Raw genomic sequence first — 24,296 nt, forward strand, 5'->3', positions numbered from 1 at the left:
GACCCTCAGGAGGCCCAGCTAACGGTGGGGCAGGAAGGTAAGGGAGGGGGTGTGCAGAGGGTAGCTGCAGAAACCAAAGGGAGTGTGAGCAGGATGGCGGAATGTGTCCGGGCTCTTCTAGAAGAAACACGACAGCACCCTGCCCCTGGGAGTCCTTCCTCAGCATGGAGCACCCTCCTTCACTGCCACCCACCCTGAAGGACCACTGGGACCTGTGGCAGAGGCAGGAGGACCCTTGATGGCTCAGGGCTCCTGACAGTCTCAGAGCGCCTTCATGAGGATGAGCCCAGGGCTCTGTTGTATGGAGGCTCCTCAAGAATCGAGAGAACAGCCTAGGAGACTCAGCTGTGCATGTGCAGCCAAGCCCCAGTGCAGCCCCTTGGCCAAACTTCCCGGCATAGTGCACAAGCCAGACAACTGTGCTTGGCCACATGGGGTGGGTGTGAGACTGGGAAACTGAAGGGACCCCATGGAAAAAAAAAAGCCTGTTGTTTTTTTTTCTTTGCTCCTTTTCCAGCTTCTATTCTTGCTATAGGCCTGCACCTCCGCCCCACTCTACACGTGCCTTGTAATGCATGTAGCGTATGTCCTCCTCGTAAGGGACAAAAAGGTGACAGCATCTTTGGAGTCTTCCAGCACAGTGGAAAACAGGAGTGACTAGGCGGGGTCGTCCTAAATGTTCTCTAAGACCACTTACTCCACACGCCTTGAGGCCAAGACCCCTGGCTTGAGGGAACGAGTAACTTATCAAGGACATCTGGACGCTGTCTTTGTGCCGACCAGTTCCTGGATGCCTAAGGGGACACGTGCCCCCAGACCACAGTTGCCATTAAAAACCCCAGGCCCCAAGCAAAGAGGAGACTCCTGCGGTTTTCCTTTCTGAGTCTCCCGGATGCTCTGTCCCGTATCTCTCTCTCTGTATATACATTCAATACTCTCTGCTTTCGCTTCCTGCTAGCTCGGGTTTGATTTCCGTCCTCTGGGCTGGTCCTGTGGGACCCCCTCTCTGCCTGTATCATCTGGGAGGGTCCTGGGGCTGGAGAGGCACAGACCTACCCGGTGCAGGGGGAGCAGCCCGGGGCTGTGTCCGAGGAGGCCCTGCAGCACAGCCAGTGGCCGTTCAGGAAGGCAGATGGGTGGTAGACAGTGAGGCGTTTCTTGTTGCACTGGCTCACTTTGGTGAGGATGTCAATCCAGGCCTTGGCCTCCACACAGTTGTTGGCCTGGATATACAGCGCTCGCTCGGGCTGGATGACCTGGAACATCTGAGGGGGCCGGGAAGAGGATCAGAGAGGCCACACAGCAGGATGTCCTGCCCGGGCCTCGAGGGTGTTCAGTACAGATGTGGGGGGAGGGACAGACGGGCCCAGGGGCTGTGGCACGCACAAAGGGCTTCTGCTGTCCTTGAACGTGACAGAGCCACAAGCCAGAGCCTCCCCCCTGGGGGACTCAGGAGACTGAAGTGACTCAGCTGGGAGACCCCCGGTCAGCCTGGCCAAGGCACTCTGTTTTCCTGGGGTCTTGGGGGGGGCTCCATTCGAAAAGCAAAGGCACAGCACCGTACATCTCCCTGCTGTGGTTCACTGTGGCCATTACATAAATGGTTTTTTAAGCCGGGGCGGCCTTCTGCACAAGGTGCATCAGAGCTTATCCTGCCCACGTTCCTGTCCTCACCCCCACACCTACCTCAGGACCTTTGTATGTGCTGTGTGTCCATCTGGAAAAATGCACCCACCCCTCCTGACCAGGAGGCTCTTCCTCCTCCTTCTAGGTCGGTGTTACTTCCTCTGAGGCTTCTCAGAGCCTCTACCGCCTTTCCTGGTATTCAGCCACCACTCCTGACCCAGACACTGCCCTAGGTTCTGGGGACCCAGGGTGGCCCAGAGTTTCTGTTGTCATGAACTTCCGGCCAGCAAGAAGGATAAAAATGAGCGAAGTGTAAGGGTTGTGTACACCAGAGGAAGGGTCAGGCAAGAACCTTCTAAACAAATGACCCAGCTGAGGTCAGGAAGATGACTAAGAGATAATTAAGCTGAGTGGGAAAAGGAGACCAAGATGGAGAGTCCCAGGCAGAAGGACCAGTAGGCACAGGGGTCCTGGGGAAGCGGGAAGGGGAGGCACGGGGGTCCTAAGGCAGCAGGGATGGGAGAAGCAGGGGTCCTGGGGCAGTGGATAGCAGGTGCAAAGGCCCTGAGCCCAGGGAGGGCCGGGTGCTCCCAGCAGGAGCAGGCCCGGCTGTACACGGAAGATGGGGGTGAGCGGGGAAGTGGGCAGGCCAGGGCCCTGAGAGGCTCTTAGGCTGGGCTTGTAAGAGAGCCCTAGAAAAGGCCAGGATTCAGAACGTCCAAGATGATGGTGGGCTCTTCCGGGGGCGGGGGTGTGCACGGAGAGGGGGAACAGGAGCTGATGGATCCGTGGAGGAGCAGCTGTATGTCCGAGTTCCTGAGTGAACAGCTGGGGCTGAGCCCCCGACCCTGTCCCACCTTGGGCACACATGCACTGTTGCACGGGCCTCAGACTGTGCAAATCTGTGTATGGCTGCGATCCCACTGTGTCCCCCCCAAACTGTGCCAATGAGCAAGAGACAGACACAGGAGACGGGAGACAGGTCAGAGCCCTTGTCAATTCCTGGGAGGCAGAACCTGACTTGGGGACCTTCCTATGAATCCTGAACCAGCATCTGTAGGAGAGCCCGCGCGGTGACACGGTGTGCAAGGGCCCTCCTCCCGGGCCAGCGCTTACTGTGGATGGCTCCTGGCATCTGAAGAAGTTTCTCAAGCAACGCAGAGCTGCTACAACATCTAATTTCCCTAAAGCCCGTGGTGTTGGGGGGGGACAGGGGCGGCTGGCAACGCTCAGGAAGACACAAACAGTGAAGCAAACGACCAGGGACACGGGGAGGGGGGCTGGGCCTGGGGCTGCCGGAGATGGACCACGCATGCAGGCTGTCAGGACAGCAGGTCGGGTCTGAGTTCCTGCCCCCACACAAGTGGCGTGAGCTCCTGTAAGCTCCCTCCTCTGTGAGTCTGTCTGCTCCTCTGGAGACTGGGCCAGAGCTGTAACTCCCCCTCAGGATGTTTACAGGGAGAAGCCATCCCAGGACACCAGCCCCAGAGCTGGTGCCCAAACAGCTGTCCGTGACCTCAGAGAACAAGGACTCCAGGGCCTGGAAGGTGTCCCTGCTGAGCACACGGAGAGCACCAGCTAAGCCAGTTCTTTCCACGGACAGCCACTTTCCGAATCTTAAAGAGAAAAAACTAAAATCGTCAACACCTTGAGAACATCTCTCTCTCCTTAAGGAGCCCGGCCTTTTTACTCTAAGAGTTCCAAATTACACCGGTGGTTGGGCCGCTGCGGGGTCTCCCCTGAGGACCTATAACCGAATGCTGTGAGGGCAATGAATGCACGGTGGCAGAGGCCCGGGCATCGTGCTTCGTGCACTGTTTGCCCGGCAGTGACCCTGGGCTCCAGAGGATGACGGTCATCTGCAGGTGAGGGCATGGAGGGCCCGGGTGGCCCCCGGGTGGCAAGGTCGGGGGTTTACCCTATCCCCCACAGGAGAGGCAATCCCGTCATCAACATCATCGCGGAGAACTGGCCAACGGGCCGTCTTTCTGTCCACACCAGCCCTCGGCCAGAGCGTGGACAGGAGGAAGAGTGGCAGAGAAATGCGCCAAGCCAGGGCTGCTGGCCGAGACGGGGTCTGGAACAAGAGAGGAGAAGCACTCTCTCTCTGGGGAAGCTGACAGGGCAGAGGCCTCACGGCCTGTCAAACCCCCACAGGTCGGAGTTTCTGTAAAGCTGGAAGACCGGGGAATGATTCGTAGCATTTTAAGTTTGAACTACTATTTGCTATTTACTCCTCACCTGGCTCTAAAAAAGACTGCAAATGACTTAGATAAAATACATCTAATGAAACAAAAGTATAAAAAATATTTGGAAGATCGGGAACAGAGAAACAGAAATGGAACCAGATGGGGAAAGAGCGAGAGGGCAGAATGCAGACATCAGGCTCCATGTGAGGGCTGTGGGGGCTATGGGAGGCCATCGGTACCCTCAGGCACCTCGCCACCTGAGCTTGGTAGGGACATCGTCCAAGCAAAGCCACCAGCCAGCGAGGCTGCAGGGAACTCTCCTACACAGACCCCGCCTCCCCCAGAACAAGGCCTCCAGGTGCCCAGTGTGAGCGCACGTTCCCCCAGAGCCTGGAGACCGCACGGGAGGTGACGAGAGCTGACCCAGTGGCCTTGGTGGCCATGGCGGTGGGCAGGGGCACTTCCTCCCCCACCAAGCGTCAAGGTGTTCGGTGACAAGAAAACCCAGGCATGCTCCCCTGTGCTGCACAGACAGTCCCCAGAGGTCTGTGCTGTTTGTAAAGTGTCAAGTGGTAAGCAGACCTGACATGTGGGCTCTCCTACAGGACATTCCGTGGGGACACACAGGAAGTCTCCCAAATCCTCACCGGTGGCTCCCTCAGAAACCCCGCCAGTGCTCGGCCAAGTGGGATGCATGCGTGCCCGCGGCGTGTGCCGGTGATGGGAATGACGATGCAGCCGGAAACGCTGCCACGCCCCATGGCCACACTGGGCAGTGAGGGGCGCCAGCCCTGAACAAAATGTGGCCCTAACAGGCAAGTGAAGAACCTCCGTGGCGCGGAGCTCTCCACGGCAAAAGCCAAGAAAAAGTAGCGAAGGGACAAGGGAGGCAGGGAGCCACTGAGGACGGGCAAGAGCCTGAGGAGGAGCCAGAGGTGGACACAGCCCAGTGTGTCTCCCACGGTCACCGTGAACCGTCCTGACAAGACGAGCCTGGGCGGGGGGGCGGGGGGACACACTTGCCTCCACGGAATGCCTGGCAAAACGGGTTGCCTGAACCTACCACCCAGACTGAGAGATGCCCACAAAACCTGGCCCGAGTGCTTCGAAAACATCAAGGCTGCAAAACACAGAGAAAGTCCGAGGAATGTTCCAGATCAAGACCGCGACAGAGAATGTACCACGTGGTGCTCGGCTGGGGACACACACAGCTAGAAGACCGCTTTCAGCACGGACGGCGATCGGTAATCATGCTGCACCAGCGCTGGGGGTCCTGCCTCGGGCAGCTGTATGGGTTCTATACCAGAATGTCCTTGTTTTCGGGAAACACGCTCAAGTATTTCCGTGGCTCAGAAAAACACGTGCACGCGGAGAGAGACAAAGACAGAGTGAAGGAATATGCTCAGCAAATGGGACAAATGCAAACAACCCGCAATTCTGAGTTAAGGGACACGGGGGGGTCCTGCTCTATTCTTGCCACTTTCCTATAAGTTCAAAACCAGATCAAAATCAGTTTCAAAGAAACCCCACAGGGTCCCAGAGCTGCCCCCAGTCCCTGCAGCTGCCAGGAATGCACTTTCCGGCAGGTTCTTCGCCTCTGGCCAGCTCACAAGCACCCGGTGATGGGGCTCCGTGGAGGAGGGCAGGGGGGCAGCAGGGCGATGGTGGGGGCACGAGAGCAGAAGGAGAAACCCCTGAAAAGCGAGTGGAGACACAACACTCACGTTCTTCATCTTGAAGGACTCCTCCTCCAGTCTCTCCACGGCCAGAATGTTCTCGATGGGAATGCTGTACAGAGGCTGGTCTCCTGCCGCAGAGAGGGTTCATGAGGGGGAGGGGGAGAGGGTGCCCACCTTGGGGGGTGGGTAAGCCACACACAGGCCACGGGCAGCGGACACTGTGGAACAGCTGGGCCTCACGCACCAGGACCTCCCAGGGACCCTAACACCTCCAGCCGCACACCGTCTCGAGGAGCCTGTTTCCACATTTTACTTCCCAGGGCCGCGTCACTGAGATCTAAGCCACATCAGATCTGGGCGGACACAGCCAACACAGGACCCCAACTCCCACGCCTGGAGCCCAGAGGCGCAGGCCCAGCTGCTCCCCACCCCCACCCAGGCCACTCTGGTGGGCGGATGTCTCCCACATGGTCCTGTGGTGAGAAACTGCTCACTCCATGGGAGGCTTACTCCATGTGCTTCGTTTCACTCCAGAAAAGCAGGCGGTAACCCCATCAGGGCCCCAAGCAAGGCTCTGGCCCCTCAGAATAAAGTGTGAGAATCAAGTAAAAAGCCAATTTCTCTTGTTACCTTTGCTTTTCTGGTAAGTAAATTCATGGTTGGTCAGGCAGAACCATCTTTTCTTAAAATTCTTCATCCCAAAGCGTTTCCGTCCTTGAGCCCTCTTAATCATGAACCTGTTGTGAACAGGACATGTTTGTGGGTGAATGTTGGGGCTCAGGGCACATCCAGCACCTTCCCCACACCACAGCCCGAAGTCCCATCTGCAAAATCCAAGTAAACTGTTCCTTTCACATCTGTCCTACCCAATATGGCCTGCAGATTTTTAACATCTTATTGTATCTCCAAGTGATAGGGTTAAAAACCAAAAGGCAAAGGTCTCTACTTCTGAAAAGTTTCGCACCTGCTTGTGCTGGTGTTAACTTTAAATCACAAGCTGCCAAGGACACGGGGTTCAACAGACCTCCAACAAAGCAGCCGCCCCTCCCCATGCTCGCACACTGGGAATACCAACAAGAGACGCCTGTAAGAAGGTGGGCAGGCCCATGGGGCCATGGCAAGTGTGCTCTGGAAACAAAGAGGGATTGGAGCAGGAGACGCCTCAGGAGTGGGGGGCTGATGGAGGGAGGGAGGGTCTTGAACACAGGTGTGAGTGAGCCAACCATGCAGGGGTGGTTCAGCCTCCCCACCCCTCTCTCTGCCTGACAGGTGTCTGTCCACTCACACAACCCGCAGGGCAGAGGCACAAAGGAAAGCCAACACCACCACGTCTCGCACATGCCCTGTGCACAATGTTGCTGGATCGGAGTCATGGACGACGGCCATGATGTCCCAGGCCTGGACAGCCCCTAACGGGTCTGGCTGCCTGTGAGCTGGGAGACCACCAGCCATGTGGGCAGAGACGCCCCAGTTCATGGCAGGGATGGCCAGGAGCACCGCCCCGCATCTCCCTCCTGCTGACCCAGCAGAAGACGCAGGCTTTACCCTTCTTTAAGCAGGATGGGCTGCTCTATGCTCTTGGGGTCTCTTCTCCCAGAAGATGAGATCAGATCTAAAAACTAAAGTGGGAAAGACAGCAAATGGTTAAAGGGGAAATGGCACGCTTGGATATATTCCTTCTCATGCGGAAACAGAACACTGTGTCTCTTTCTGATGCCAGAGGAGAGAGGAATGTGGGGAGCATGGGTTCTTCTGCAAGGGTCAGGGGTCCTGAGTGTACCTCTGCTGCAGCCGGGAAGCTTCCGGCCTCCCACCAGACGCCCAGCTGCTGCTTCACCTGGCTGCCAGGCTTCTGGTGACACCTGGAGGCCCACCTGCACGTCAACAGGTGATGCAAGAATGCATCTCTACTGGAATGTGAGCAGCACGGGCTCTCCTCCCAGGACACGCTCCCCTCCTAAAAACCAGGACCCGTCTGGATTCCCTCCAACAACTGATGCGCACCTCCAGCTCCTCTCCCTTCCTCCCATTCTGGGTCCTGGTTTTTGATTTCTGAGAGGTAAGTATGTGTGACTGCTTCTGAACACAAGAGAAAGAGTAAAGCTTTAGGATCCAGACAAGATCCTCTCCATGTGCCATGTCCCTGACTCCGGGTCTGGGTCCCTTGGCGCCATGATTCAGGCATTTGTGGGGACTCCAGAAGTAGATGGCCAGGAAGGACAAGGCAAGGGACTTGCAGAGGATTTTCAGAACAAACAGGGCAGCACTCTAGAGGGTAGAGCACACCACCAATCAGGGAGAAGAACTCCATCTGTCCGTTCCAAACAGGAGGGTGTGGAAGGGGTCACGGAGCCCAGGGTGCAGTCCCAGGACCATACTGGACAGAACAGGAGGATGTAGAAAAGGGTCATGGCACCCCAGGGTGCAGAGAGTCCCAGGACCGTGGACGGTGGACAGGAGGGTGTGGAAGGGGTCACAGCCCCCCGGGGTGCACAGAGTCCTGGGACCGTGGAGGGTGGCCAGGGACTGCAAAGGTAACGATGCTCTGAACTCTTTACAGTAGTTAACGGTCACTTCTATTTTCTGTGATTTTTAACTCAATTTTCTACAACAGTGGTTTCTTAAGAACAGCATACGACTTGGGGGCAGGTCCATTCAAGTTAACTGATGTCCATACTCACGTTTTTTACTGCATCAGCATATTTTTGTTCGTTGAAGAATTCATAAAATGCAGCCATGTAGGATTCCTTAAAACTGGCCTAAAATGAAACAGGTCACTTAACAAAGGCCTACAGGTCTCTGGGCTCCTGGTCCCAAACAGAACCATCTAGAGGCGTGCATCATGACCAGCCTCAGTGACGGCCACTAAACAAAGTTAGATGCTGGGTGTATTGCTGCCCCCGGGCTCAGCCCAGGCTCTGGGTTCCAGGTCTGTGCAGTTTACACGGGCACCCCGATGAGGCCGCTGCTCTGGAGCCTCTTCTGTGACCTGGGGGTGCTGGCGAGGGGTCCCTGATGTGTGAACGTCAGGAACGCACGGCCAGCTTAGCAGCCCTCCCGACGCTGTGCCCGCTGTGAGCACCGTCCTCAGGGTTAGGCCACTTTCCTGTTTCTGGATGTGCCATGAGGTGGGTTCCGTACAGACCTCACATCCAGCACGGACTCGTTCATCCGAGCCTCCATGGATGGCCAGATGAGCGGCCTGCTTGCTGCCGGCCACCACACACCCTTTACTTCACTCCAATCCACAGACAGCCGAGCGTTTCCCCTATGGGGGCTGCTTGCCGGCAGCGACTGGACCCCACAGAGGACAGAATGGGGAGGGCTGGGCTGGGGCTTCTGCAGGTCCAGGCAGAAGGGGAGGCCTCCACCAGATGGGCCCTGTGCCTGTGCAGCCAGCCATGGCCTTAAATCCCATGGACGTGCCCAGCTGTCCCCACATCACCACCGCTACATGTAGCAGCCCCATGTCTTCAAAACTGCATGTCATCATCCACGTTCTGGGGGCTGTGGGGCCCTCAGGGCCCGGAAGGATGCGGCGTGCTGTAGGCTGCCCCTGGAGGAGCCCCCCATCCGTCCCGCGCAGCCTCAGGCATGGACGTCCATGCATCACCTGCTACAGTTATTGCCCCCGTGCCGTAGGCCGGACTGACAGAAACCCACTTGTTCGTGACAGAAGTGAAGGGATCTGTGAGGGGGGCAGGACCCCTCCCCGTGTTGCTGATGAGCACTCTGGCCGAGGGCCCTGCCCTTGGGCACATGTTGCCCAAACACAAGAGACGCTCTGGTCCAGCCAAGGGACTGCTGGGCCCTGGGAGGGGTGGTCACCCTCTTGCCTATATCAAGACCTCGGTGTTCCCCAGCAACAGTTGCTCCGGCAGGGGGGACTTTTCCTTCTGGCAGGGGCCGATGTCATCGCTCACCCTTGTGTCTAGGGAAGACGCAGGATTTGAACTTTATTCCTCCCCCTCCCCTTGCCTGGAACACAGTGGGGTGAATCTACCACTGGTCTGGGGGATATTACTTCTTTATTGCTTATTAAGAGACATTAACCTGTACGCTACCGGCTTGTGAGATATTATTGAAAATCATCATCCCCACAGCGAACCTGCGTTAAGTACATCATTCACGAAGACAAACTCAGGCTCTGGGGATAATTTGCTCCCAAACAAAACAGTCTCAAAAAGCAAAGTTTCACAGTTCAGCAGGCCACAGGAGCTTGCAAGCTGCTGGAACGTTTTCTCTACTCAGATGGTAGGTGGGGATGCCATGTGGGTTTTATTGTTCCTTATCCTTATCACTGTGTTGAACCCACACTCTCTTTTTAAAAAGAGATGATTAAAATAAATGACTTACAGATTTTGACTTGGACAAGCTGCCAAGAGTTTGAATAGTCTTGGAGATAAGTGTCAGCGTCCTAGACGTCTGCGGGTCCTATCAGATAGAAAGGAGAAATGTAAGTTTTGTTTCAGTTTTACAGAAATGTTGTGACTGAACCCAGAATTACACAGCTGACAAAACGGGTGACATCACCTAAAAGGCACCCGACGTGCTGCCTGCAAGTAACAGAAAGCAGGCGAATGCAGGATACATCCCTCTAGGCTACTCTGTTGTTCGAGCCTTCCCAGAGCTTGCACAACAGACGCTCAAGACGCAGGCTCTCAGGCCACCGCAGATTGGACCCCAGTGCCTCCCCAGGGCACCAGGGGGCCTGCAGGGCAGGGAGAGGAGAGTAGCTGCAAATAAGCACCCAGCCTGACGCGCACAAGGGGCATCTTTAAATGAGCAGCTTCCCTGCCCAGTTCTGAATCCCCCGAGCAGCCCTACTCGGGGTGTCCTGCTTGCCTTTCATGTGCTTTAACCTAAAACCAACAAAGATGCGAATAGGGCCCCTTGAATCCCCTGGCCCTGGGCTTTCCGCCAAGCTTGGTCACTGCAGGGTACGCTCTGCTGGTGTGTCCCTCAGAGCCTGGCCCTGAGGGGCTCGGCAAACGTTTGTTGATTGAATATGTGACTGAATGTACACAAGATCATAAATGCTCCATTCTTCCTAAGGCGGGAGTGAGAAATCCTGGTCACGCATCCACCTGTGTTTAGCAGACACAGCTTGGCAGAGGTGCTAACCCTTCCTGTGGATAAAGGAGTTCTAGCCTGGCCGCCCCTCCCTCCCTCTCCAGCAGGGATGCTGCGCACGCGCCCGCGAGTCCAGGAGGGCGGGTTTACCAGCTCTGGGGGCTGAGCTCACTCACCGTGTGGTGAGGCGTGAGCCGGAAGAGGTTGGGGGATAGGATGGCAGGAGCGAAGAACCTCAGGAAAATGAAGCTGCTCACAGCGGTGTACCTCACGTCCGGGTCGCCTGTGGCCGGGACACAGACAGCCGATTCGACGTCCTTCCGGGGAAAGCCGTGAACCTGGGGCCGGCCCTGAGTGCACCTGCCCCGGGCTGCTCTCCCCTCACCACTACCAACAGCTCAGCCCCTTTCGGCAGCGGGGCCATGATGGACAGGACCTGGCAGGCCAGCTGGGCTGGAAGACGACCCCAGAGAGTGTGTGGGGGCTGGGCGTACCCGGTAGCGGCCCCTCCCAGACACTGGTGCTCTCTGGCGCTGGAAGGAGCCCATGTGCTCTGAAAGCAGGAGCTCCTGTCCACAGAGCTGGACACGAGGCCCAGTCTCCACTGCCGGACAAGCTGAGAGGTGCCCACACGGGCAGGTAGGAGGGGGCTCCTGTCAAGGCCCTAGGGACTACTCTGGGGGCTCAAAGGTCCCTGGAGACAGCAGGACACGTCTGGGCTGACCCACGGGCTCCTCAGGGCCGTGGACACGGCTTGCTGGACTGCGTGGGGAGGCAGGCACCCCACCAGCCCCTCCTCAGCCTTCATCCCAGTCTTCAGTTAGCCTGACACTTGCCACCCGGGCAGGACGGCTTTGCTCTGCCTGCGGGCAGGTCTGCACAGGCTGAATCCTGGTGCCTCCCTGACCAATGGGCACAACGGAAGGGGCGATTCATCCCCAGGATCCCTCCTGTCCCAAGACCACAAAGGCTCAGCCACGCAGACTTGCATGACGTGGGGTGCTGAGTACTGCCTCGACCTTCCAGTCGGAACCGCGAAGAACCGGGAAGGGCGGCTTCTCTTACCGGAGGGGCCCAAATCACAGAAATTAATGCTCCATCCCAAATAAACCACCGTGACCAAACTTGGCCAGCCGGCCTTCCCAGCTGGGGCCTGGGCCTGGATCCACCCGGGGACAGCTGCAGGCAGGACCCGGAGCCCGGCCGGGCAGGAGAGGGATGCCGTGTGGGAACCGCGCCATAGCTGGAATCACGTCCACACGGACTCGGCAACGTCCCTTGGCTTTGAGGTGCCTGGCAGTGGGGACAGGGACCACCCAGCAAGGGGCCGTGGACGTTTTCTGCACCAAAGACTCACCCTGGAAGCGTTTAGCAGCCGCCTCTCGAAGAGAGAAGAAAATGTCGCACATGACGGTGGGGCAGCTCACCCCTGATTTGATGATGACGTTGAAGATGCGGTCCACGTACTGCCGCAGGTTCTCCTGCAACGGGGTGCGGGTGGGTCACCCCAACTGCCTGTTCGGATCGCTCTCTCCCCAGGCCGCCCTGCTAGCCCCTGGAGCAGTCCGACCACACCGGGGATGGAGCAGTCGTGGACAGCCGTGGCAGCCGCTGATGCACTCCGCCTCAGCATGTACAGAGGGGCCTCTTCGGCAGCGGTAGCGGTCACCGGGGCAAACACCTGGAGCTCTGGGGGCGGGGCCAAGCCCCTGTGTACCCCTCCTGCACGCTGACCTCGTTAACGGGTGCAGGGATGAAACTCCCTGGAACGTGCCTCCCTGACAGTGAGAACCCTGTCTCTTTTCTTTAAAGGCATGAAAAAGACTTAACCTGAATAAACCCTATGTAAGATTAAAACTCCCTGTCCAATCAGGGAGTCTGGCTATTTTAAAAAACGACCCCACCCTGGGAGGACACGGGTGGACGCGGCCTGGGTGTGGGACCACGTCTGTTGCAGCAGGACAGACCAGGCCGGGAAGAAGCCAGGCCATGAGCCAGCCCGGTGGGGAGGCTCCCGATCACCCCAGGAGAAGGGAAGGCACAGGCGCCGAGTGCGCCAGGCCAGGAGCAGTGCGAGTCAGCAGAAAGGGGCTGAGAGCCGAGTGGAGTGGTGGTGCCACTTCCCAGCAACAGAAAGGGCCAGTCTCCTCCCACAGGCTCCGGTGGACACCCTGCAGAGCACGTATGGTCCCCACCCCAAATCCTAGAGAGACGCAGCGCCCAAGGTGGCCACATGCCCAAATCCTGCAGATGGGCGACTGGCTCCAGAGAGGGCTGAACAAATCAGAATTCCTTACCATGTTGTTCTCCAGGTTCTCCCCATCTTTTAGCTTCACAGGGTCAATCTCACAGGATTTGTGGCTCTGGCATATCTGGAAAGTGCATTTATGACAAGGAGTGAGTGACACAAATTCCAGGATCACAGGCGGGTGGAGGTCAGGGGCTCAGGGGGCATCAGGAGCTGCGGCCACAGCCCCCACCCGCGCACCAGGGAGAGGAGGGCCCTCAGCGTGGCCACAGACACAGCCTTGGTCCGTGAGGAATGGGACTTTCTCGAAGACCATTCCCGATCAGCGCATGTGGGATCAGGTTTCATAAAGTTTAAAAACATGGTTACTTCCAAGTGTTGGCAGGTCTCTGCACACGGATCAGAATGCGAATTTAAACTTCCTCACGTTCCTGCATTTTACAAAGCTGTTCTGGGGGAACTGAGATCTGCTCAGGGGTCCCATTAAAGGTCAGGCGAGGAACTAGAAGCCACTGGGGCAGGAAGCGCATGAGCGGAAACAGAAGGGCCATGCACAGCCGAGGCTGCTCTAGAGAGAACGCCAACCACAGATTCAGGGGGACCCGCGGCTGAAGGAAAGGGGGGTTGTCCGAGGAGCCAGTTTTTCTCTGCATGTCCTTCTGTCTTTAGCAGACGAAGAATTTTCTGAAGTAAGCATTTTTTTAATTTGAGAAAATGAGGAAGATTCTGGAACACAGGTGGAAGGGCCCTGTGGTGGGGCTGGGAAGGAGGTGGCATGGAGCCCTGCAGCCAGGTGCTCCCGTGCGCGACACGCCCTGCACAGCGACCTGATGTTCAGTGTTGTGGGGCATCCCTCACACGCCACCCAACGGCACTGGGCCCACAGAGACTCCTCGGGGGCTGCACGGTGGGACTTCCACTCACCTCCTCTATGGTGGGCTTCAGGGTCACGTGCAGGTAGTGCATCCCTGCCAGCTTCATCGTCTCATCAATGCACTTGGACGTCAACGAGTTTCCTCGGAAAATGGTGTTGGGGTCCCTGTAAAACAGTGTGGGAGGCAATTCTGTCTCAGAGAGCAAGGGGTCAGCGGAAGCAGAGCCTGTACCTGAACACCTGTCCAGTGGATGCAGAGATACGTTCCCCCTGCTGAGTCTGCTTCCAGATGTTCTGGGAGAAAATGAGACCAAGCCACATGTTTCACAGCTAGGCACCCTGAGCCCCCCGCCGGGCGTGAGGGATAGACCTACTGCACACAGCTGTCCGGACAATTCAGCGGAACACCCACACACCCACTGCCTTGCCCCTTGTGAGGTCCGGTTCTGCACCAAGTTAATGCTTCTAAGGACTAAGCCTGAGGTCGGCATGGGAAGTCCAACAGGGAAGCAAATGTAACAGAATATGCTTTAAGCCTTCTCTCAACTAGGGTGCATTCTGGATCTTTCTAAGCCAAGAGCTCCAGGGACAGACTCCATCCCCACGGAAAACCCATCCCCATGGAGTGGGCACAGGTCCTGGGGCAGCAGTGACCCAGTCCTCTGCTGTGGGCCTAATACCGAAGCTGCCACCCTCAGACCACAAGAACTGGGCCCGTCCCCAAGGCAACCCACGCCCCTGTGCACCTCCTTTTTGCACGCACATCTCGGGATTTCCAAGAAAAGGTGCATTTTAAGTGTGTCTCTGGGGTGCCTGGGTGGCTCAGTCGGTTAAGCGTCTGCCTTCGGCTCAGGTCATGATCCCGGGGTCCTGGGATAGAGCCCCACATTGGGCTCCGTGCTTGCAGGGAGCCTGCTTCTCCCTTTCCTCCCCACTTGTGCTCTCTCTCACTATCTCTCTCTCTCTCAAATAAATAAAATCTTAAAAAAAAAAAAAAGAAACAGTGTGTCTCTGAAAGAAAAACTGAGCCTGTTTGGGTCCCTCTCGCTGTCCCAGATCTGCACTCGGACCAGCACTGAGGGAGATTTCTGCTACCCTGGGGTCACCCAGACCTGCCCCAGCCCAGCCCCTCACCACTGGGTGGTCACTAACACAGGCTGCAGCCCTTGGGGAGGTGGGGTCGTGGACAGAGGCTGAGGCTCACTCACTGGGTCCTCTGGACCTCGGCGTTGGCAATGGCGCTGATGAAGGGCACCACCCTGCCATAGTGCAGGAAGAACCTCACGAGCGGAATGGCTGCCTCCTGCTTTTCCCTGCAGACCTCGCCCAGGACGTGTGCTGCAGATGCCGACACTGGCTGTGGGAAGGGAGACACCATGGAACCCCAGTGCAAGGCCCCCAGCCCTGGGGGTGGGCTGCAGACCCCCCACTCCCCACCTGACGTGGTCAGTGGGTTGGTGGTGCTGGGTCACCATACGGAAGGCCCAGACCCCCATCCTGTGGTGCCTCTCCCACTAAGATAAGCAAAAAATGTATTTCCTGAAACCCACATCAAACCCTCCAATTTGCACATGTGCTCTGGGTGCCTTCTTGGGGGGTCCTTCCACCCACCTCCAAACCTAGCACTAGGGCCGGTGACCTCAGGGCCACAGTCAAACAAGTCAGAAACTGTGGGTCTTGCTGGGTTGCCACAGGGCTCTAACTGCTGGTGGGGTGTGGGGAAGGGCTTCCACCCGCCCGGCAAAGGGAGATACAGATATTTCTGGGCACAGAGCAGGCTTGGGGGATGGTAGGCAGGGTAAAGTCACCCACCAGGAACTGGCAGCCCAGATGCAGGGCCAGAGGTGGACAGGCCTGGTGCCTTGTAGGGGGTGGAGGTGGGCAGGTGGGGTGGCTGGGAAGGGTCTGGGGGGTGGAGCCAGATGAGGCTGAGGGGCCCTGGGGGGCCCAAAGGCTGGAGCTGGGGTCAGAAGCTAGTAGGTTTGTGGGTTTGGGGGGTGGGGAGGTGGTAGAGCCAGACCGAGGCAGGGGGCGGGGAGGGTCAGGGCAGGGCGGGGGGGGGGGGGCGGGGGGGGGGGGCTGGGGGGGGAGCCAGAGTCCGGAGTTGGGTGGAGAGCTGAGCTGGGGGCAGAGCCGGGCGAGGAGGTCTGGCCCTGGCTCCACCCTTCCGCAGGTGTTTGCAGGTGGCCCAGGGCGTGGCAGGTGCACTGCGCACACAGGTACCTCCACATCCGCAGACCTCAACAGCAGGTCCCGCAGTGGGCTGTAGTAGTCGGAGGAGAAGACGTGGTCCTCAGTGTACACCACGTTCAGCCGCAGGGACCCCAAGTCCCCTGGCTTCAGGCTCTTGCTGCCGTTGTCCCGGGGCTGAAGGAAGTACCTGGGCGCAGCACACACAGAAAGGGCAGGGTGAGTGGCAGCACCATCCACGGGCTGGCTGTTCGCCCGTCATGGGCTGTGTCGGGGTCTGAGGCAGGAGGGGCTCCAGGGTAGTTCTGCAGGACACCTCTCTGTCCCGTGCCGGGGGTATTCCCCACCTGACCCCCCCGCAGGGCGTGTGGATGGGGGTGTTTCTCGTGGAAACCCCCCCTCCAGGGTCCGAGTGTGGGGGCATGGTCAGTTATTCCCAACGGCACCTCCACAACACACAGGGTCCAAGCGCCAGAGGCCTTTTCAACAGGAGCCCCCCTGCAGGGTCTGTGCCCTGGGTGCCCCCCACATTGTTTCCTCTGGGAGCTGCCTGTGCAGAGCCACAGACACAGAAGTTAAGGAGGGAAAGCAGGAAGCGTGGAAGGGGCAAGAGAAGGAGAAGGGACATGAGAGAGCAGTCCAGGGAACTCCGCAGCCAAACCACTTATCTGTGAAGATTAATGCTTGACAGTGTCTCGCAATAACAGCAAAGCTGCAATTATTCTGAGAAACGAGTGGCAGAGCTCCCTGCATCAGAAGGGCTGGTGATGTATGCTGGTCAGCAGGCAGACCGCCACAGTATGCGGTCACCTCCTCGGTGTTTTCTCACTGGACACTCGTCTCCTAGCACCCCCCACTCGTGGCCGTGCAGGGCCCTGTCTGCACTGAGCTGATGGGCCGCGCGGTCTGAGATGAGATGTGGGCAGCGTGCACCTGGCTGAGGCGCCTGGCCACCTGAGGTCCTGGGCGGTTGTCCACTGAGCTGCCACACGACCGTCCCATCTTGGTTACAGGGCTGGGGTGCTCCCAGCAGGAACAGAACCCAGCAGGAGGCTATGCTATAGCACTGTCCTCACAGAATTGAAGACAAACTCCAGTGTCCCCGTGACAGTAAACTGCCATTAGGCACAACACACAAAAACCCACCCCCGTAGTGGGTCAGTGGACGCGAAGGCTCTGGTACGTGGCCTATGGCCTGTGACCACGTGTCCCCACCTTGTGTGTCTGTTAAAGGAGATGCTTGTGACCGCGCTTCAGGGTGATGACAACTGCTGTGCTATAAAGTGATTAACGAAATGATCGCGAAATAGAACAAAGGCACGTGAGTGAGGCTGGAGGCAGAGCTCGAGGAGATTTGCCTGGAACAGCGCCTCTGCTTCGCTCCACAGCAGGTGACACCCGGGATGACGGGCCACGGGGCAGGCCTGGCGAGGCAGGGCTCCCAGGAGTGCCAGCAGCCTGCCCGTCCTGCTCAGGCCCGTTCTCAAAGCCGCAAGGCTCTCAGGGTCCTGCCCTTGTCTCTGTCAAGGCCCTCAGCCATCATTCTTGCTATTTCCCACCTGCAACCCCATCACCTCGCCACAGCGAACCAGGACCACGTGCAAAACCACAGCGGGTGGCCACCTCATTCAGGCTGCCCAGCGGCAGCCCTGTCCGCCCGCCCACCAAGAGGGCGTGGGGCCTTACCAGGCTTCGTAGGAGCTGGACTGGCGGAGCACGTTCAGTGGAACCCTCAGCTCTCCCAGAAACTCATCTCCAAATTTCAAGTTGCTGGCATTCCAGAGGTCAACTCTGAAAAACAGCCAATTGTACACAGATCTCCATAAGGGATGACTTAGGGAGGGCAGGTGGACAGCCATGCTCCTCAGCTTCCCCAGGAGTGTCCGGGGCGGGTTGGAGCCTTCAGTCCCACGGACCAGTGTCCCTGAGGAGCAACACTGACTGAGCACATCTAAAATGTGGGGTCAATACAGGATGTGCCTCTGGCATGAAGACGGGTGTGTCCCTGGGCCTTGGGGGCAGGGAGAGGAGCTGGAGGCCTGGTGTCAGGGCAAGGGGCCTCCATCTTCTCAACAGCACAGGAAGACAGTGCACTTGGGTGGGACTCTCAGTGTTCCCTCCGATTTGGGGCCATGGCGGCTGTGTGTGTGACAGGTGGGAGCATGGACGGAGGAAGGGTGTCCCCGGTGCCAACAAGCAAACAGTCTCGTGCACCCCACAGTGAACACCTTAACCAGAGCTTACTCCATGAGCTGAAAGTCTAAGACCAGTCTCTGCACACATGGCGGTCACAGGGAAAATTCTAGAAGACTGCATGAGCCCTCTGTGGCCCCTGAAGTCCAAGCAGGAGCCACAGGCATCGTGGAAGGGTGTACTAGAGGGACACGTGTGCATCAGGGACACGGGGAGAACAGTGGCCCCGTGGCACTTCTAGAATAAAGAAAGCGGAAACTTTAATTTGCCAAGCAACACCTTAGCAATGGGACCAGAAGCTGCCAGGCTGTCTTTTCTTCTTTTTAGTAAGAGCAATATTTGTTTGTCTGCTTAAAATGCAATAGCTAGGACTTCACTCTTGAATTTAAAGCCCAGTCTTGGATAAACACTTCTCTTTCTGAACAAGAAAGGCGAGTGGTGTGTCTGAGGGCACCTGGTGCACAGCCAAACCTTCAGCGCGGCCTCTGACTGCCACTGGGACTTTCAGACACTCAACTGGGGTCCCCTCGCTGCTGGTTCTTTGAAATGGAAGACTTAAACTGGAAACACCTAAGACCTGTGTGTAGAGGTCGGCCCCCCTCAGCGCTGGAAGCCACAAGAGGAACAAAGACAGAGCCCGAGGGTCCCACACTCAGGGGAGGGAAGGGCCTCTGTCCATGCCCCCACGCACCCAAGCCCCGTCCCCCCAAGAGAACATCTAGGTATCCCAGTCAAGCCTCATGTGCCTCAGGAAGCCTTGACCCCACAGGAAACCAGACTGCAAACCAGGTCAGATCTACAGGATTCCTCGGGGTCAGCCCCAGCCAGGGTGACAGGAAAGGGTGCCCCCGCTCAGGCTCTCTCCTGGCACCTTGGGGGAGGGGCGGCTGGTGGGCGTGAGGCTCCTGGGACTGACGCGGCTGGACGTCCGGTGTGTTCTGCTGCGAGTCGTGTGCACCGAGGGCTTTACCGCGAGGGCCCCCCAGCAGCAGGACCAGGGGCTAGGGGGCCAGGCCAGTGGACAGAGCCTCACACACACTGAGCAGCATAAAGCCACTGACCTCCCCTCTCAGAAGGTACGGCAAAGTGAACCCTAAAACCACATCTGTCCCTTGCATAAGTAAATGTCCTCTCAGGCACTCCCTGAATCGCCGGCAAGTTCACGGCTCTTACTTCAAACTCCCCGTGTCCTAGCACTGAAATTACCAGAAAACTGAAAATCTCCTTCTTTCCATTCCCTTATTTTTAGAAACAAAACAAAAAGACAGAAGAGGTGAGTTCAGACGGCAGCCGCCAAGCAGGAGCCTAGAGACCGTGGTTCTTGCTCTCTCACCGGACTTCAAGTTTGTCCACGTCTTCCTCCTCGAAGTCGAAGTGGGACTTCCGGCTGTAGCTGCAGGGTCTGGTCACCTGGAGGTGCAGACGGGAGGAAGATGTGTGCGCCACACCCCTGCCCGCGGAGCACCCCACGTGCCAGCCACCCCCAGGCCCAGGGAAAGGCTGCGGACCCCCACCCGGAGCAGAGGTGGGGTCCCAGCCTGCAGGCATGTCTGGAGCCCCTTCTCCAGGGGGTTGGGGGTGCGGGCGGGGCTCTGCCTCATCACCCTCCCAACACCCCTGCCTCCCCCTCCAAGCACCGGGGCCAGCCCCCTCCCTCCTCAGCCCCAAAGCGCCAGGTGCCTCCCCTCCTGCCCTCCTCCTTGGGCCCCGAATTCACTCCTGCCCAACCCTCCCATCTCAGCACCTCTGCCCTTACGGCATGTCAGCAGCCCGTGCTTCTCACAAGCAGGACTCCCGTCCAGCCATCGCCCAGCTTGGTCCTAGCTTCATCCACTTTCAGCTGAGGCTTCTGAAGGTCCCTGGAGCCCCCACTAGTTCCCCTCACCCAGCACACAGGAGTCTTTCTACAACCTGCACCCCCTGCCCAGTTCACCACCGGGCCTCTTCCTCACTCAGGCCAATGCTGAGAAGCCTGAAGGTTACTCTGCAAGGCCACCTCCTCCAGGAAGCCCCCCAGAGCCTCCACCGCCTGATGCAGCTCAGTGTCTGGCTTATAGCATGGTGGGCACAGGGTCTCTGCATGGTACCTAATGTATCTACTGAGTGAAGGAAGATGGTTTTAGTAGAACTGTAAATAACCACATTAGGTATTTTAAGAGTTTTTAGGTCAGTCTAGCCATTACCCTGGAAGAAAATGGTTTGAAGACTACTTCCTGTTGAAATCCCTATAGGAGGCTGTCTGCTAGCCCAAAGCCAGCCACTGGGACTCCAGTGCCAGGAGCTCGGCCGCAGGCTGTCAGAACTGTGGGGACTGTTTGCAAGATGAAGCAGAAAGCGGGTACAGAGAACCCAACAAGGAGATTTAGGTGTTAAGCAGGGCTCAGCCCTTTGAGTCTAAGACCATAAACTCCAAACAGAACCATATTCCAAGGTCCTGTGGTCTGAGACTGTGAGAGAGGCAGGTGTCAGGTGGGCCTTAACCAGCAGCACTGAGGGCCTAGGTCTGGACCTTCCCTGGGATCCTGCAGGATGCAGTTCTGAGCTCAGCTGTTTCTGGGGCTTGTGAAGTTAATCTAGTGAGTTGAGACCCACGTTTTTACAGAGTGAAATAGAAGCATATGACATAGAAAGTGTGTGTCACCATCCCGGTGGTCCACGAGGCAGTGGAAAGTCCGCACTTTACTGTGTGCTGTATTCAACACAAGCTTGGGAAGTGCTGACCTGCTATTCTAGGCAGCAGAGACAAGGAAGGGTGGTACTGCTTTTAGTGCATAATTCATACTAAAAACGGTTCTTTACTCTCCGTCCCAGACTCCCTCCCTGCCGCTGGAGCCCTGGCATGAAGCCCCCTTGAGATAAGGCTGACCACATCGGCTTCCTGCCTGATCTCGAGTTTCTTAAAATCCATTTTCTGCACCGGGCTATGAAATAAGCATGTCCTTCTGGGACAGAGAATGGTGCTGGGCCCTCAGCACTCCGACTCCTCAGCCCCTCTCACAGCTGCCCAAGAAGCCTGACTGCTGACCTCCAGCATTTTAGAAAACTGTGGGCTTCTGGACCCCAGGCAGAAAACGTCTAGGTTCTCTGCACGTGAGGTCCTCAGTTCTAACCCAACTCTCCAACTTCATTTTCCAAAACTCCCCCTTCTCACACCAACCTCACCCTAAATCTAGAGACGCATTTTCCTTCAGCCTCACAATGCACCTTTCCAGACTCTACTCAAGCGCCACCATTCTGGGAAGACTTGTTCTATTTCACCAGGCAGGACTGATGGTTGTTTGCTCTTCCCCAAAGCCACTGACTCAACAGCCACTTCACCAAGTACATAATCCACTCCTGTGCATGCTTCTCTGCTTGGTAGCAACCTCAGGAAGAGAGGAGTAGAGGCCCTATTCATCCTTAGCCACCCAGGACCTGGTGCCTATGAGACCTTCGAGAAACCTTTGCAGATGGAAAGAACATCGGCCTGAATATATTGCCTTGGGGTCAGCTGAGTCTGCTACTGTTCTGTTCCACAGTCTTCGGCCCACCTGCCTCTCATCTTACTAACTTCAGGGGCTCACAATTCTGAGAGGCAGCCAGGGGGATCTCTGTGCTCAAATGCATTTACTCTTTTGCTTCAGACCCCTCACTATTTCTGGTGAAATGAGCCTCCCTCCACTGCTCAGGAAAGACTGGGAGAAGCAAGCAAAAAACATAAAGCCAACCAAACAATAAAAAACACCCAAATCCTGATAATTCGGCAAGTATAACCTGTCAGCATTCGACTCAAAACCAAGGAAGCAACAAATGGCCTTTCTTTCCAGGGGCAAGAGGAAGGTTCCCGGGAGCTCAGCCGATGCTGCAGGGTGGGAGGGAGGCGTCGGGTGCGGCGGGGTCATCCCAGGACTTACAGGAGGAAGCCAGTGCCCGAGGTCCTGCGGAGCCACACTTTCCCCAAAGGTCTCAATGTGACATTCATGCCACTAAAATACCAACCTCAAAATAAAACACTTCATCAAACTGGGGGTTGTTGGTCTTCTTTTTCACTTTTGTCTTCTTTGCTTCTGATCTGAAATCAAGGAGGAAGGGTTAAGATTAAAACCAACACTACTGACACCAAGTCTTTCTGCCTAAAGACTGAGCAAGCAAATGCACAAGTAACTTACTGCCCAATATTTCTGTTTGTCTCCAACCCAGATGGTATGCAAATCAGGAACATTTACTAAGCCAAAAATACCCAATGTGGAAAACATAGGGGCCTTTTTCACCAAGCAGTTTTAGGGCAGCAGAGGAAACAAGAGTAAGTCGGGACAATACTCCCCACCACACAGCCTATCCTGCATTTTTCTGGAATCCTCAGCATCACTGCAGCTGAGACTGTGGGCAGGTGCGGGCAGAGTACTTGCCTGTATGGTCCTGCTAGCGTCACAGTTGCATAAGGGTCACACTGCCCATTCACGATGGGGAGGCCTTGGCACTCGAGGATGCTGAGGAGAGAGGCAGGGTGTCAGGAGCGGGAGGTGAGGGGCCCCAGAGGCAGTTTCTCGAGGCTGCTCTGAGGTCGCAGGGGGCAGCCGTCTCAACAGCCACGGCCAAGGGCCATGAGCTCTGGGTGGTGCTGGTCTCATGGCCCAGAAGCAACTGTCTAATGAATGGTGATGGGTGCACTGATTAGCAATCTGAAGACATTTGGGGGCAGGAGAACGCGAGCGTCTTAGCTGCGGAGAACAGGCTCCCGGTGACTCCCATGAGCAATGCCACTGCCTTCCCATCCCAGGAACCAGCCATAGTTCAAGAACCTTCCGCGACCCATGCGTTTACCTCTCCCACAAGCTGACAAAGTAGGTGCTGTGGCCATGTTACAGGTGGGAAGACAGAGACCCCAGCAACTGAGGGGCTTGCGGATCTAGCCCGTGTACGACCTCCATGCCACGCAGGCCTCGCGGCAGCACCGCCAGGCTCTCCTCGTTCCCAATCCCTCCCACAGGTCCTGGCACACTGTCCCGGTTCCCGGTTTGCTTTAACTTCTGGAGCACAGCTGGTTACACGAGTTCTGGGACCACCATTTCCCCTAATCCTGCCATCTCTGCCATCCCCGAGTATGCTTCTACGGACTGTTCCTTCTCCAGGCCGTGGGTCACACTGTCCTGTTCCTGGCAAAGCCAGTTTTGAGCACATGCCGGATGTTATGAATCTCAGGCTGCTGGTGTCCAGATGCCGTTGCTTTCTGAAGAACAGAGCTGATTGGTGGTTAAGGGTCTCTTGGTGCAGACTGATGTGCACAGCAATTCTTGTTTGAAGCTTTGCCAGGGGAGGCGCCAGCCGCCTCTGTCCAGGGACTGTTTGGTTCCCCTACATAGGTGTGGCCCTCTGAGTCTGCACTGAGCTTCCAATGGGAATAAGGATCTCCACTGGGCTGGCGGGGATTCCAACGCTTCCCAGCCCCACACGAGCCCCTTCCACCCTCCCCGAACCCGTGGCGCTATAGCCCTCTGTATTCCCACAGGCTTGTGGAGTGCGGGGAAGTCCCCTCCTCTCCAGAACACATCCGCAGCGGCCTCAGACCCCCAACGGCAATCTCTGTCCCCCCACCCACTTCCAGGCTCCACTTGGGACACCTCCTGCCCCTCGCCACCCACACACCTGCAGGACAAAACCAGGCCCACTGCGGCTCTTGTGTCTGCTTCCCTGACTTGGGGTCACAGAGTTAAAATGCCAACTGCCCAACATCCCAGATGTTCCGCTCGTCCAGCATCCAGCTCCTAAGCTGTCTGTGGTGGGAGAGGGGGTCCTTCATGGCAGGACAGTCCTGCTCCCAAAGAGGAACATCAGTCTGGCTGTACAGATGCATGATCACGTTCCCTCGAATCCCTGAGTGCTCCAGTCTCTCCTTGCCATTGGGAAGTCAGAAAACAACCGGGTTCCTGCCCTCCTTCGTGAGCCAAGCGATCTTTTGCCCCTCTTGGGGAGGAGTTAGCTTCTAACATTTTACCGGAATATTTCTTTCTGCTCGAGGGGTTTGTTTCCTTCCTTTCTCCTTCACGGTGCTTATGGCCCTTCGAGCGGTGGCCACGCTGGTCCCACGATGTTAGCCTTACCTAGTGTTTTCAACCCTTTACTCTTACTCTACTTTATGAAATAGTTCTGGGCTTCTCTCCGGGATTACTGACTTGGTCTTTGGTTATCTTCCTCCCCTTGTTAACTCATCATTAAAGAAATATTTATTCATCCATTAAGTCATC

The 24,296-nt window shown here is 57.0% G+C and overlaps 1 protein-coding gene across 1 annotated transcript in view; it reads right to left on the bottom strand.

Annotated features, from left to right (window-relative positions):
- Positions 1-24,296, bottom strand: part of RASA3 (RAS p21 protein activator 3) — a 111,870-nt gene that overhangs the window by 6,600 nt on the left and 80,974 nt on the right. Inside the window, exons 6-21 of the mRNA XM_025874546.1 lie at positions 22,461-22,541; positions 22,051-22,123; positions 19,406-19,482; positions 17,566-17,670; positions 15,913-16,069; positions 14,898-15,046; positions 13,740-13,854; positions 12,865-12,939; positions 11,925-12,048; positions 10,744-10,850; positions 9,851-9,928; positions 8,176-8,253; positions 7,040-7,113; positions 6,125-6,231; positions 5,540-5,622; positions 1,057-1,265 (exon numbers count right to left, since the gene is read on the bottom strand). Coding sequence (XP_025730331.1) covers positions 1,057-1,265; positions 5,540-5,622; positions 6,125-6,231; positions 7,040-7,113; positions 8,176-8,253; positions 9,851-9,928; positions 10,744-10,850; positions 11,925-12,048; positions 12,865-12,939; positions 13,740-13,854; positions 14,898-15,046; positions 15,913-16,069; positions 17,566-17,670; positions 19,406-19,482; positions 22,051-22,123; positions 22,461-22,541 — 1,692 coding nt within the window. The remainder of the gene's footprint in view (positions 1-1,056; positions 1,266-5,539; positions 5,623-6,124; positions 6,232-7,039; positions 7,114-8,175; positions 8,254-9,850; positions 9,929-10,743; positions 10,851-11,924; positions 12,049-12,864; positions 12,940-13,739; positions 13,855-14,897; positions 15,047-15,912; positions 16,070-17,565; positions 17,671-19,405; positions 19,483-22,050; positions 22,124-22,460; positions 22,542-24,296) is intronic.

This window comes from Callorhinus ursinus, unplaced genomic scaffold (genome assembly GCF_003265705.2).
Source record: "Callorhinus ursinus isolate GAN/ISIS: 27379988/994484 unplaced genomic scaffold, GSC_fseal_2.0 scaffold79, whole genome shotgun sequence".
Classification (NCBI taxonomy): Eukaryota; Metazoa; Chordata; class Mammalia; order Carnivora; family Otariidae; genus Callorhinus; species Callorhinus ursinus.